Genomic DNA, 15250 nt, shown 5'->3' with positions numbered 1-15250 from the left:
AATATAAGTATATGCAGTTTATTCCCAGTGCTGTGGCCCACACTTGTGACTTAGGAAGACCTTGAGGCTAGCCTGGACCACATAATGAAACCTTCAAAAGAGACAGGGGAAAGGGAAGGCAGTCTATTTCATGTCAGTTGTGCCCCAATAAAGCTGTTTTTTTGTTTTTTTTGTTTTTTTTTTTTAATAAAAAGAAAAATGTCAAATGTGGTGGTGCACACCTCTAATCCTAGCAGAGACAGGTTTCTGTGAGCTCAGCCAGAGCTGCATAGTGAGAGCCTGTGTTTAAATTCGACAATAAATAAATTACATGAGAAGCAGTGCATTGAGCTTGGAGATGCGGCTCAGCAGGTGTGACTTTCCTCCTCTCTCAGAGAATCTGGGTTTGGTTCTCAGCATCCTCGTGGCGACTTACAACTGTCTGTAACTCCAGCTCTATGGGAGTGGTGCCTCTGGGCACCAGGCACACACATGATGTGCATACATACATACACATGAAATTAATTAATTAGAATACAGTGAGTTAAATCAACATATATTAATTATATGTATGTGTATATATATATATATATTTTTAAAGTAAGCCATACTGTTGGCTTTTAATTCGGCCACCTGGAAGTAGCCAGTCTTGAGTGATTGTTTGGTGACGTAGATCATTGGCAGGGTGTGTACCTATAATAAGAACAAAAGGGAAAAGCAGTCTTTAAGTTCTTTGTAAGGTGCATAGAGAACTGGTAAAGTGTGTATAATAGCGTAGCTTAATTGAACAGGAATCGATTTGCACAGGCCCCGGGTCACTGTCATTTAACTTCTCTGCCCTCCTCCCTTGTAGCCAAGGGCTTATTTGTGCCTTTAGAAAATTATGACCCAACATTATTTTCCTATATCAGTCAGTCACTGGAGTTTTTAGGTCTAGAAATGTAGAGCCCATAAAAACTTAGTAGAAATAGGAAACATTGTTTTGAGCTTTTAAAAGTTTTAGCTCGGGGTTGGGGATTTAGCTCAGTGGTAGAGCGCTTGCCTAAAAAAAAAAAAAAAAAAGAAAAGAAAAAAAAAAGAAAAGAAGAAAAAAAAAGTTTTATCTCTTTTGGATTTTTTATAATTTGAACTAGTTTATCTGGGGCAGGTACAAAGATGGCAAGAATATGTATGTTGGTCCTTGTTCTGATTCATATTGTTTAAGAACAGAGTTTTAGTTGGATGTGATGGCACACGCCTTTAATCCCAGCAGTTAGGATGCAGGGGCTTGGCTGACCTGTGAGTTCGAGTCCAGCCTCTAGTCCCTGAGGTGTAAAAAAAGAAATGATTGGAAAAAGTACTCGGACTCGTGTCAAAATCCAGCGGGAGCCTTCGTTATACATGGAATTGAGCATGATTTTGGAACCTTTTGAATTTTTCTGTTTTAAGTTAGGGCACCTCTGTGGTTGTGACTTAATGTTGTTAATCACATGCAGTGGTAGATAGAAGTCTTGCTAGAATGAAGTGCTGGTCATTCTCTTCCTAGAGGGTCTGTCTGCCTTTTAGAATTTGGAGTCCTTTAGCTGAATGAAAACGTTTGCTGCAGTCACTTTTTGTCTGTCGTTGTGACACGAGTCTGTGTGTCGGCCTGGTAGTGTGAAGCCACTTATGACAACTGTCAAGAAGGGCGTCTTAAGATACCATCAGCTGCTCTCCTTTTAGAAGTTCAGGTTAATGCCTTAATTTATTGTTAAAAACTTGTTTCTAGAAAAGCATTTAATAGTGGCACATGTTCAGCATTAATTTTTTTAAAGTCACAGTATTCAGCTTGATATATTTTATATATTTATATATATTTATATTTTATTTATTTTATATATTCCCAGTTTGATATATTTCTATTATTTAAAATAGATAGACTTGTTAAATTTTGGTGGGTTATATGTTTAACATGAGAAATTATTTTTGCATATAATGTTCACTAACTTAAATATTGATGTTTTTTCCTAGTGGTTTAACTTGAATTCTTTGTTGACTGGTCCAGAGCTAATATCAGATACATACCTCGCACTGTTCTTGGCTCAGTTACAGCAAGAAGGTAAACAACATCAGAACCGCTATCCTTAAAGTAGCTTAAACAAAAGCTGAGTTATGGTTTGTGGGTGTCACAGTACTGATCTCTGATTCGTGGGTGTCACAGTACTGATCTCTGATTCGTGGGTGTCACAGTACTGATCTCTAGTTGTGGTTTGGGTGACAACAGTTTCTGTGCGTGCTCCCTGAGCCTGGGGCCTCATTTCCATTCGTAAGGGTTATCTTTTGCCTTTACATCTTCCACATCACAGGGCTGACAGGGGGAAGCTCCTCCCATTCCTGTGACTCATCCTCAGCCACTGTTCTTTCTATGGACACCATTGCCTTTGAGTTACCTCCTCTGGATTAGCCACGCCCTGTCTGTGCAGTCATCTGTGAGCTGCCTTTTTTATTGGAGACTTTGGATGTCTGGTTTTCTGTCTCTTTTGCTTAAATTCTTAGTCACTTCCACACCAGTAACTATTCCTCTTTGAAAGATCATTTTCTTCTCTCTCGTCTTGGCATTACCAGTGATTATCACTGCCTTCAAATTCTAGTCAGAGCATTGTAGTCTTTGGCCAGCTCCTTCTACCTTTATGAAGTTTTGCTGCTCTAACCAGGCTCTAAAGTTACCATGAGATCCAGAACTCATCTTATATTCTTCAGGGTGTTTTGTTTTGTTTGTTTTCTTTTTTGAGACATGGTTTTTCTGTGTAAAAGAGCCCTGGCTGTCCTGGAACTTGCTTTGTAGACCACTCTGGCCTCAAACTCAGAGATCTGCCTCTACCTCCCAAGTGCTGGGTTTAAAGGCGGGCACCACTATGCCTGGTAATTATTTTCTTTTTTAAAGAACTTTAAAAATGATATGTTATAAGATGTTTTGCCTGCATGATTCTATGTGCACTACAGGCATACAGTTCTCAAAGAGGCCAGAAGAGGGTTTGGGGACTCCTGGAACTGGATTCACAGACAGTTGAGAGTCACCATGTGGGTGCTAGAACTAGACCCTGGGACCTCTGCAAGAACAGCCAGTGCTCTTAACTCCGAGCCATCTCTCCAGCCCCTGATACTGTCATTCCATTGCTTCTCCAGCTTCTTTCCTTTCTCCTCCCATCACTCCTAAATAACAGGAATCTTGACCACAGGTAAACCAGATCTCGACCCTAGACATTCCTGTACCATAGCAGCTGAGTGTGGCTTAAAAGTTATGTAAAATATGCTGATTATAATTTTGTGCTTACAGGTTTCAAATGACTCCTTGGTAGTTATTTCACAACTTAGCTCTCTGTTACACATTGCTATTCTTTATGGCTTTCTCTTGTATTCTTCTGAGAACATAGACATTATTCTCTTTCTGGTAGCAAATCTCTCACCTTGCTTCTGTAATTTATAGTTTGAGCCTACTAAAATAGATCGGCCTGGCCCTCCCTGTAAGGCCAGCCCTCCGAGTATGCTGTGTCCCTAGTCCACATTCAGTTTTGGTCTAATGCTCTCCTGGGTTAAACATTCCTCCCAGCTCTTTGCCTCCATTGATTAAAAATAAAGAGCTGCTCGTAACTGAAACTTTAGCCGCTTGCCCATTTAGAAATCTCTCCGTAGAGTTATCGCTAGAGCATCGTCTATGGCCTCATTGCACTTGGGTCGCTGTAAACCAGTGATGTCTCCCTTCTCACTGTCAGTGACCTCTCCATCACCAGTGCCAGAATTCACTTCTTAGCTCTCCTTTATTTGACAAGGCAGTTGATTAACACAGTCTAAACAGAACACAACAAACTTCTTATTAAAAAACAAACAAGCAACCCCCCCCACAACAAAAGAAACTAAAAACAAATATAAAAGGAGAGGAAGTAATGTGCCTTCGTGTACCCTTTCCCTCGTGGCCTGTTTCTTTATACCTTGTTCACTTCCTGTTCATGCACCCTTTTCTTCTATAAACATTTTTTATGATAAAAGGCTCTCAAAGTGAATCCTACTTATTTCTTTATTAGAAACACACACAGTGGCACTATAATTATCCCTAAAAGCGATGTACTTTGTGGTGCTGGGGATTGAAAGTCCTGGCTGTGCATGTGTGATGCAGGACTCTGCTCTGTGTCCCCACTGTCTAGCCACAGAGCTGTCTGGGGCATCACAGGTACCCAGTGGTTAACACCTTATCTATGATGGTGTCTTTCACACTTCAGGTTGAGTTGAAGTCAGGTTCAGTAATTGTATTGGGTTAGTTGGTGTTGGTTTTTTTCCTCTAAGTCTACTCATAAGTTTCCTTGTCTCTATCTTTTCCCTTTGTTGTATTTCCTAGTGTTTATTCAGGGGGATATTGGGTCATTTGCCTGTTTACCACATCTTGGTTTTTTTCTTGCGCATATTTTCTCTGACCACTGGATGCTCTAGTGAGTGGACCTGAGATGTAGATACCTAACGACACTCAACCTGGTTTGGGAAGGATGTGGCATTTGGTGTAGCTTGTCCTTTGGTGATCTTAACCTCTATTAGGGACCAGTGCTTAGATCTCTTATGTCTTTGAAGATGACACAGGGCCATTACATGTTGGCATCTGCCTGTCTCACCTTCTCTTCCCAGTGTCTAACTTTGGGGTGACCAGGGTTCACTTCAGCTTCTTCCTTATGTGTCCTTTCATTGTTTTAATCACAGTCTACCATCTGTAATTCCCAGACTTTTACCGTTAGCCTAGACAGTCCTTTGTGTGGCAGCCCAGGAAGATTTCAAATCAAAGAGGTCCACAGAAGACGTTTAAAATGTTTATTTTAACATTTACTGTATATGAGTGTTTTATTTATGTGTGTGCCTGGTGCCCACGGAGGCCAGAGAAGGGCATCACCAGATCCCTGAGACCTGGAGTTACAGATGGTGGTGAGCTGCCATGCAAGTGCTAGGAATCAAACGGGAATCCTCTGAACGAGCAGGAGCGCTGTTAGCCTGCGAACCATCCCTCCAGCCGCAGACTTAGCTTCCCTGATTGTCATTTGTTCGGTTGGTTTTGTCTTTATGTGCTTCCTCTCAAAATTTCATTTCAGTAAGAATCATTCTATATGTTATATTGATAAAACAGCCAGAGTGCTATTATAAAAGTGAAATGTATATTATGTCATAACCTTACATTATCCATTAGTGGTTTCCTAGCACACTCAAAATAATTTCCTAAGTCTTAAATAAAATCCAGAATTACTATGTTGTTTGCATAAAGCAGAACATCCTCTCTTTAGGGCATGTTTAATAGGTACCGTAGTGAGCTGGCATGCTGATTCTAGGGTTTAGAAACAGTTTTGTTAGCAGAAAACATAATATGACATCTTAATAAGACATCTGAACTCTGAATAAGCTTCCTTAAAAAATGTTAAACATATTCTTTTTAGTGAACAGCCCTCTCATTCTTTGTTTCATTGAAATTCGGGAAAAAAAATCAATGGTAGAAAACGTAAAAATTAAACTTAACTGTGGTTGAGAAAACTCAACTTAGTAGTATGCATTTATTAAAAATGCTTTGTGCCACTGTATTTTTCCCTAAAACACAGGGCACACTCACTAGGTTTGGGGTACTGGCTTCCCACCTCCTGTTTTCATTTAGAAGGCCTCTGTCTGTTAATGGGGCAGGGAGCAGGGTGCCATTTCCAACATGTATTCCAGTGATTTATTTTATCCCTGTTATCGGTCACGGACATACTAACCAAATGTGTCTTCACACCAGCCGTTTGAGGAAGATCCCTTTACTTACCCCTGTTCAACAAAGGAAACCGACAGAGGTGGGTGAGATAGTTATAGTTGACAGACCCTGTGGCTGGCAAGTGGCAGAGCTAGGCTCAATCACAGGTGTCGATTCTGGATCCTCCTTTACCACTCACCCACACCCTTCAGTGAGGACTGCACAGGCTCTGCTCTCCTCGGTGCCTCGTAGACAGGACTGCCATTCTTTCTTGTACCCCTGAGGCTTAGAGAGAAGAGTGAGGCTCAAGATTCTGTGTGACTTACTGTAGATTACCTTCCTAATACAAGCAAGAGTGGTCACTAAATCAGGCCCTTTCTGTTTTTCCTACTGTGCTCTTTCTCTCAGCTATCATTTCAGACAAGTTTGAGTTCCTTACTCGTTGTTTTAGTCTGTTTTTGCCTCTTTTTAGGTTATTCTATATTTGTTGTTAAGGGTGATCTGCCAGATTGTGAAGCTGACCAACTTTTACAGATGATCAAGGTCCAACAGATGCATCGACCAAAACTTATTGGAGAAGAACTCGCACATCTGAAAGAGCAGAGGTAAAGTGACACATTAGTGTGGAGTATGTGATACATACAGCATACCCTTAGAAGAATTAAATGTCCATGCTTCCACTGCTGTGTCAGTGTGAGTACATGCAGGTGATCGTGAGCTGTGTGATGTGGGTGCTGGGAACAGAACTCGGCCCTTTGGAGAACAGGAAGTATATGAACCCCTGAACCACCTCCCCAGCCTCTGTGCTTACATTTAATGTGTGATCGCTTTACCATCAGTGATTTGGATAGTTTTTATTTTGTGTATCTCTTTTATAGTGCTAGGGATCAGCCTCTTGTTCATATTAGGCAAATGTTCTGTTCAGTTATGCTCAACCCCCTGCTTTTATTTGTTTATTAGAATATTTACCATTTTATTAATTATATGGACACACTTGAATGGGGGACACAGGGAGTTTAAGACTTTGATATGTGTATGTAATTTTATTTTAAATATTTATTTGACAATTTTATACATCTGTATAAATATTTTTATTATGTCATCCTTCATTACTCTCTTTTATCCCCTGTCTGTTCCTTCTGAATTTGTTTATCTTCCCAGCAGGACCCCCCCTTCCTATGTTCATTACTACTACTACTACTACTACTACTACTACTACTACTACTACTACTACTCTACTACTACACTACTGCTACTACTACATTACTGCTGCTGCTACTACTACACTATTACTACTACACTACTACTACATTACTACTACTACTGCTACTACTACATTACTACTACTAAATTACTACTACTGCTGCTGCTGCTGCTACTACTACACTATTACTACTACACTACTACATTACTACTACTACTGCTACTACTGCTACTACTACATTACTGCTGCTGCTACTACTATAGTATTATTACTACACTACTACATTACTACTACTAAATTACTACTGCTGCTGCTGCTACTACTACTTCCTCCTCTTTCTCTTCATCATCCTCTTCTTCCTTCTCTTCCTTCTCTTTTTCTTCTTCCCCTTTTCTTCATCCTCTATTTCTTCCTCCTTTTGTTGTTCTTCCTGACTCACTGAGTTCAATTAGGTTTGCTTACATGGACAACTTACCAGTGGTTGTACCACTGAAGAAAAATTTCTCCCTTTTCTTAGCATCCTTATCCATCCTGGGATGTTGATGGATTGATCTTGTGCAGGTTTTGTGCTGGTAACCTTAGCTGCTGTGAATTTATGAGCGCAACAGCCATATTGTGGTCAGAAGATAACGTGTCACAGCATCTTTTCTAATCTCTTGCTCTTATGTCCTTTCTTCCCCCTCTTCTGTGAAGTTCCTCGGGCCTTAGAGGGATGAGAGAGATGTCCCACTTAAGTCTGGGCATTTAACAGTCACTTTTTCTCAAACACTTTGAACAGTTCTGCTATTTGCCAGGGGAGAGGGCAGCTTTTCTGACCAAGCACTAACCTCTTGGTCTACATATATTTAGAAGGGTGGTTGACATGCCTGTTTAGTGAACAGTAGTAATAGTTTTCCTACTGTGGACCTGGGACCAGCACAGCCATGGGCTTGTGACCAGATGTATGGTACCAGGCATGAACTACCTGATGTGGAGTGGCTCTCAAATCCAATTAAAAAAAAAATGGTTGGGGCAGGCCTGGTGGCACACACTTTTAATCCCAGTACTTGGAAGGCAAAAGCAGGTAGATCTCTATGAATTTGAAACCAACCAGGTCTATATACTGAGTTCCAGAATAGCCAGAGCTAGATAATAGAAAGACACGTCTCAAATAAATAAAAAGTAAAGAGAAGAAAAGAAAAGGTGGTTGGTTGTCCCATAATAGTCATGTCACTGTTGTCTAGCAAGAGAATATTACAGCATAGCACACAGGGGCTGGTTAAAGCTGATGATGGTTAAGGCTGTTGATTGCTCTCCTCCAGCAGCCGTTACAGAATCTTGCAGCACTATGAAAGCTTGTCAGCAAGGTGGAAGCTGCCAGCTCAGTTCCAACTTGGTTTCTCTGTTATATAACTAAAGTGTTACATGACCAGAGTCTCCACCAATTAGATCTCACTATTTGGTTCTGGTGGGAAACCAAGAACAATGGCTGCAAAAAAAGCCCTTCTCTGAGTAGCACTAGTCTATAGGTCTGATGTGCTTAGAATGCAGTTGACATGCTCACATCCGTTATGAGAAGCCTCTGTTTATTTTTGAAGTAAGATCTCAAGTAGCTCAGGCTGGCTGGGATTACATATGTTTGCACCCCATGCTGTTTTATTTATGGTGATGGAAACTGAACCCTGGGGTTTGTGTATGCTACACAAATATTCTACCTACTGTGCTTCATCTCCAGAACATGCCTTCTCCAACCAACATGATTTAGTGTCATTATTTGTGGTATTTTGGCTCTAATCCTGTATTTTATGCATATACTCTATCATTGAACAGCTCCTTAGTCCCTCCCCCAGTTCCCTTCTGTTGAAAGACAGGTCTCATTAAGTTCCCCAGTTATCAAACTTGACATCCTTCTGTCTCTGCCTCAAAAGTAGTTGGTACTCAACAAGTATATGCTGCTATGCCTAGGGAGGCTGTGCTTTAGTGACATTTATGGAATTGGCACTTTGAATTCCTAAAATACATTAGGTTTTTATCATAACTCAGTTGTTACTAGACCTTATCTGCTAGAGCATGTTTTTGACTTAAAATCTTTCATTTTTAAGTGCCTTCTAACTTTATCTAAAGTTGAAGAATGTGGGGGCTGCAGAGATGGCCCAGTGGTTAGGAGCACTGGCTACTGTTTTAGAGGGCCTGCGTTTGGTTCTCAGCACCCACCTGCTCACTCACAACCTTGAGTCTCGGGATCCCACACCCTCTCCTGGCCTCCTTAGGCACTGCACACACATTGTATACGACATACATGCAAACAGACTATCCACACACAGTGTTTTGTTTTTTGAGACAGGGTTTCCTAGAAACTAGGCTGTGATTATTATGAGTTCATTTGTTGTTTAGCGCCCTCAAAGCAGATCTGGAGCGAGTCTTAGAGGCGGCTGACGGGCCGGGAATGTTTGATGATGATGAGGACGATTTACAGAGGGCTCTGGCCATGAGTCGCCAGGAAATCGACATGGAGGACGAAGAAGCCGATCTCCGGAGGGCCATTCAGCTCAGTATGCAAGGTTTGGACGCTTTGATGTGTACTTTAGTCATTCTTGGAGGAGTGGGTCATGTCCTTGGCTTTTCTGAAAGTTAGTGGGCTTTGATAGAAAGCTGAAAGCTCTGAGCATTTCTTTTAGATTTTATTGATCTTAAATCATTTTTATAACTTGTATTATACTAAGACTATGTTGTGTTTAACACATCAGTCATTTTAGTTGTGGTATGCTGTTCAGTACAGTACTGAACCAATAAAACAACTAGTTGGATCACTCTTCTAGTGGCCAGATGCGCCTTGCCCAAGCCGGCTGCTTTAACAGATGCGCAAAGCACTTCCTGGCTGTTAGCCTCACAGACTGCACGGTGAAGACTTAAGCCTGCTTCTGGAGCCTCGTTCTTTTCATTGACGAACGTCCATCATCAGTGGAGGGAGTGAAGACAAAGTCCCTTAGGAGTATGGGCAGAGAAAAGTGTCGAGACGCAGAGCAGTTTTCTGAAAGCACGAAGTACTTTATTTTTGTGATTTTGTTTTAATCTAATTCATATGAAGCTGCTTCTACTTCTGATGAGAATTCTCACCATCTGAATTGTTTAAATGTCTCAGTGTACTGAGGATTTGTTAATAGCAGTTGTCATTATCCTAGAGTCCTCTCCTCCAGGCTTACCCCTGCATACTCCTTGTGATGTGAAACCCCATGCTTCCTTAGGAGGGGGCTTGCTGGGTTATTGAAGTAATGTACAGAAAACCTTCTTACCATTTTCACAATTTACATAGAATCTGTGCTTGGTACAATTACTATTCAGAGTCCAGAAACATTCCGTTTGTTAAGAACAGAAGGGCGTGTCATTGTCATCCAGCAAGGCTGTTAGGAATCCAGTGACGCTGAAGGTGGAGATGCAGTTTTGGAAGTTAAGGAGCACAGCAGTGTGGTCTTGCTACTTCTTCTATAAAGTGAGCGGTGAGCTCGTATCTCACATCTGATGCAGCACGGATAGCATCAGCCGTGGTTGCAGTAACACATTGGATTTTAGGTCCTTAATTAGATTTTCTAAGACTTCCATAGGCTTCTTTTAGTTACAGAACAGTACTGGGATGTTTTTAGGAAGGAAACTTTCTAGAAGCTTGCTCTGGTAAGAACAAACATACTGCTGCTTTTACAGGTATGTAAAATGATCTTTCTAGGTAGTTCCAGAGGTATGTGTGAAGATAGTCCGCAGACATCAAGCACAGATCTTTCTTCAGAAGAGCTGCGGAAGAGGAGAGAAGCCTACTTTGAAAAGTAAAGTAGTTGGTACAGATTAAAGTCACATATTTAATACTTGCTTATTTTGTCTGTTTATAAATTACTGCTTCCCGCCTGAACCTATGAATATAAGAATATATTTTTTAAAGTTTTTCAGAGAATAAGGTGTGAAATACGTAAGTGTTTAGAGGAAAACCATTGCCAGATCTTGGATGAGTCTACATGGACTAGAGTGGAGGAAACCTTGTGAATTTTGCTTATGCAAAGGGAAACGGACTTAGGACAAGAAGAACTGTGCCCATTGATCTTTGGATGCAGCGTTGCTCACTTATGAGTCCCGCTGTTCCTCCATCAGTAGACAGGGAAAACACATCTGAGGAAGGTGGGGCCTGTTCCTAAGTGCAGAGGCACCTGCTCCCTAATCCTGCTCTTGTCACTCTGGAGGCCCAAGCCCGTCACCATCAGTGGTGTAGAAACCATAAGTCTGAGCAGAACCTCCAGAGCTGTATGTTGTACGCTGTCTATTGCTCGGGGAAGAGAAGTACTCGCACTTCTGGAGCGTCCTCCTTTATAGGAGTCATCATTCACTGCACTTTGGCCGTCCTCCTGCCTCAGTTTCCCTTGTGCTAGGACTACAGGTATATGTTGTCATACCTAGCTTTTTATTTTAGACCAAACTCTACCTTAAAAGTTACGTAATCAATAGTAAATAATTGAACCCTCTGACGTCAGGTCAGAAAGGTGAGGCCAGGGATGGACTCTGCCCAGTTATGTACCACACCTTTCAATTCAGTGATGCTTTTATTTTCACATTGCTTTTTTCTGTAAGCTAGCCTGTTTATCGCAGGCCAGGCGAGTCTCAGACGGTAGGGCTTCCGCTGGTCTTTCAGTTCCTTCAGTCTTCTGATGGCAGACTTCACTGTGAGGAAGTAGTATTGTGGGTCCAGGCCCCGCCGGACACTGTTTTTGTGCAGGAACCACAGTGCCAGATGCCAACGGCTCATCTCTTCATCTTGGTCTTGCCACAGAAGGAGCAAGTGTGCTTGGCGTGCTGGCTGATTTCAATTTTCTGCACCATTTTCTGGAGGGAGGCACCATAGCAGGTCCTGTATTTCCCAACCATCCCGATCTTGTTGGTGCATTTAGCCATGTCACCAGAATCGAAGCCCAAACCAGAAGAAGACTATTTTCACATTTCAAAATCTCTAAGAGACTGTGATGCAGCTCAGAGGGGTGAGCTCACACACATGCATGAGCGCCTCGCCCAAGCAGGGCAGCACGGCAGCCGCTCCGAGCTTGAGCAGCTGGGTCTTCTAGTCAGAGGTGGAGGATTATCAAAGTCTGGACCATGTTGCATCTGCTAGTGTCTTGAAGATAGATAATGTTTACCTTTTCCTGTTTTCTGTTTTTTGGTTCTTTTTTTTTTTTTTTTTTTTTTTTTTCCCGGAGCTGGGGACCGAACCCAGGGCCTTGCGCTTCCTAGGTAAGCGCTCTACCACTGAGCTAAATCCCCAGCCCCCTGTTTTCTGTTTTTTAAGTCACAACTCAGAAGCACATGAAGGGATGTTCTGGTCGCTGATGTACTCTAATGTGAGGTATCTCTGGTCTTTATCGTGGCTGATTTGTGCATAGCACGCTCATAGTTACTCACTGTTGATAAGCACCAGCACACAGCCCAGGTTACACCTCTGACTCCCCGTCCTTTCCACTCTCTTACAGCGTCGGACTTGTTCCAGGTCACAGCCAGCATGTCGTTACTGTCTTTATATGTGCCTCCAAAATATTTGACGGCATTTGCTTGCTTATGATCTGTGGGGTTGTTTCTGTGCTGTTGTCACAATATAATAATAATAATAATAATAATAATAATAATAATAATAATAACAACAACAATAACAATAATAATACTTTTAACATAAATATTTGGTTTTAAAAAGAACTTAAAACTATTTTAGTAGGCAAAATGAGTATTCTAGAAAATTTAAGGTTTTTAAAAAGTATGTTCCCACTATCCCTTCCTTCAATAAGTGATGTTAGTGACTGTATATTCCCTTCTGTCATACACAAATTCATATTCTGTCTCTTCTTTCAGCACATGCGTGTGTGTGCGCGCGTGTGTGTGTGCGCGCGCGTGTTCAGTGCACTGTATATGGTACACAGGTGGTCAGAGGACGCTCAGGAGTTGGTCCGCCTGCTCCCACCCTGTGGGTTGTGTCACAGTGGCCAGGTCATCAGTCTTGGCAGCAAGGAAGGAAGGTGTTTACCTGCTGAGCTTTGTCACCAACTTCTTTCTTTTATTTAAACATTTTGTTAACTTTTTTGAAATGAAAATTTGAGACTTGCACTAATGTTTTACTTTTAGTAGCAGTGAGGGTGATTCAGTAACATCCCATGATGAATAGTGTGCTACACCAGTCACAATTTAAAGCCAAAGCTAGTGCTTTTGAGTTGACAGATTGGGGCCAATCTTGTACCTTTACAAAAAGAGTTTGGGTATGAGCATGCCTCTTTTCTAATTGATTGTGTATTTTTCTAAATTGAATATTTTATTTATTTACATTTCAAATGTTATCCCCTTTCCTGGTTTAGTTGTTTGTGTATATAACGATTGTTTCCAGCTTTAGTCTTTTATCTTTTGCGAAATGAGTGTCTCTAGGTAGAGAGTGTTGTACCTAGTCACAGAGCTGAGATGAACTAAGGGTTAACTTTGTGGTGCTTATTTAACATTAACCAGCTCTAAAGTGCTAGTGAGTGAAGTTTAAGAAGGTGTGGAGGGGCTGGAGGATGGCTCATTGGTTAAAAGTGCATACTGCACTTGCCTTTTTCTCCAATCCTTCATTTCCTTAGCTGGAATAGTCCCGTTTCTCTAGGTTCTGTCTTTGGCTCTAAGACTGACTTCCTTCTTCCCTCCAAGCTGGCCCTGCTGTCAGCTTGTTACTCACAGTTCAGCGGCTCTCCCTCATCTCCCACCTGCCTCTTAAAGCCTCTTGCTTACTGGAGGTATGAAATAGGACACATCATAGGATTTCTTTTGTTGTGTAAAAAATATTACTAAAAATTAGCCTATTATTATAATTCATAGTTTATGAGCAAGGGTTGCTAAGTAGTATTTCTTTGATGTGACATTTTTTAAGCAGTGATGTGTAAATAAAGTCCACTCCGGCATTGTTAACTCCTGCTGCTGGGAGCATAGAACTCAGTGATGGGGCCGGAGACTGTTTGTCAGCTGGTACGTGTCTCACAGATGATGTCAGTGTCACTTATGTCCTCTTTAGTGTAGCTTCCAGTGCTGTGCTCTGTCTGTTACAAGAAACAGTGTTTCCCAGCAGAACAGATAACAGACATTTGTAGCCAAGAAGTGTTAGGATGCTTTGATTGGCTAACACTTATGCTATAGCTTAAGTATTAAGTGTGACTTAGTTTATCAGACAGTTCTGTTTAAGAAACAAATAGGTAAGGGTGTTTAAGTGAAACACTAATTAATAGTGAAATTAGGGGCTTAACAGTCTTAGAGCTTGTTCTGAGCCAGGCTTCTGAAATACAGACCAATTTGTGAAAAGGACTGCAACTACTGTCTGGTTAGGATGGTGGGGATCAGATAGACTGGGAAAGGACGATGGTAAGTTCCCAGAACCCCACATGGCTCATAATCACCCAGACTTTAGAGGATTCTACACTCCATTCTCACTCCTGAGGGTGTGAGCGTGTGTATACTTGCACACATGCATACCTGCGCTTGTGTACACTCATACACACATAAAATCTAAAACATTAAATCTTTTATATACACATTTAATTAGTAAAACACTTTTTTCAATTTTATGTGTATGGGTGTTTTTCTTGCATGTATGTATCAGTACCACATGCATGTAGTGCCGGAGGAGCCAGAGAGGATATTAGACCCCCCGGGGCCAGGATTATAGACGATTGTGAGCTGCCCTGGGAATTGAACTCAGGTCTTCTGAAGAGCATCCTGTGCCCTCAACTACTGAACTATCTCTCTAGTCCCTAATTAAATCTTAAAAACAAACAACCAACTAGAAATGATAGATAGCTATGATAATAGTTGTCAAGACTTCCTGTCCCACTGAAACAGTCACAAGGCAGGATTCAGGACTGAATCTCCTTGCCTTTTCGTTTGCCAGGAAACGGCTCTGCCTCACTGACTCAGCCATGCCCTTTGTAGAAGCTCACGTGGGCCTTAATGTAGTCAGAGACCAGGTCTTAGCTCTGCAGCCACCGTCAGACATGGTGGAAGGGCTCTGAGGGACTCGTTCCATAACAGCCTCTTCCAGGCTTCACGGTGGTTGGTGATGGTTGGCAGCTGATTTTCTCATTTGCATAATTTAAGGTTTAACCACTCCATGAATATGTACAATAATTGTTCAGTTAAATGAAAAATTAAAAGTAAATTAAAGGGTATCTCTCTGAAGTTGCACTCACAAATCAAATCCCCAGAGCTCAGTCCTTCCTCCATATCACCCATGTGTAAAGGTGTGCAACACCAAAAAGTCAGTGTTTTGCCTCACAGACCAACAGGGAGAAGATGGAGTTCCTACATCTGAGTTGTCTTTATTGCTCACATTAAAACTC

General features: G+C 41.5%; 1 protein-coding gene and 1 pseudogene across 29 annotated transcripts in view; one reads left to right on the top strand and one right to left on the bottom strand.

The window, feature by feature from the left end:
- The window catches only part of Atxn3 (ataxin 3), a 35875-nt gene that overhangs the window by 11743 nt on the left and 8882 nt on the right, over positions 1–15250 (top strand). For 23 of the 29 annotated variants that reach the window (XM_087554494.1, XM_087554487.1, XM_087554499.1 and 20 more), the window contains 4 exon segments: positions 1969–2056; positions 6165–6297; positions 9270–9436; positions 10597–10693. In XM_087554494.1, coding sequence (XP_087410620.1) covers positions 1969–2056; positions 6165–6297; positions 9270–9436; positions 10597–10693 — 485 coding nt within the window. 29 annotated transcript variants of the gene reach the window in all.
- Rpl37a-ps6 (ribosomal protein L37A, pseudogene 6) lies at positions 11386–11807 on the bottom strand (annotated as a pseudogene).

The sequence above is a fragment of the Rattus norvegicus genome, chromosome 6 (assembly GCF_021556685.1).
Source record: "Rattus norvegicus strain SHRSP/BbbUtx chromosome 6, alternate assembly SHRSP_T2T, whole genome shotgun sequence".
Lineage (NCBI taxonomy): Eukaryota > Metazoa > Chordata > Mammalia > Rodentia > Muridae > Rattus > Rattus norvegicus.
The sequence above is the reverse complement of the archived record's forward strand: the minus strand, read 5'-3'. Positions and strand labels throughout refer to the sequence as shown.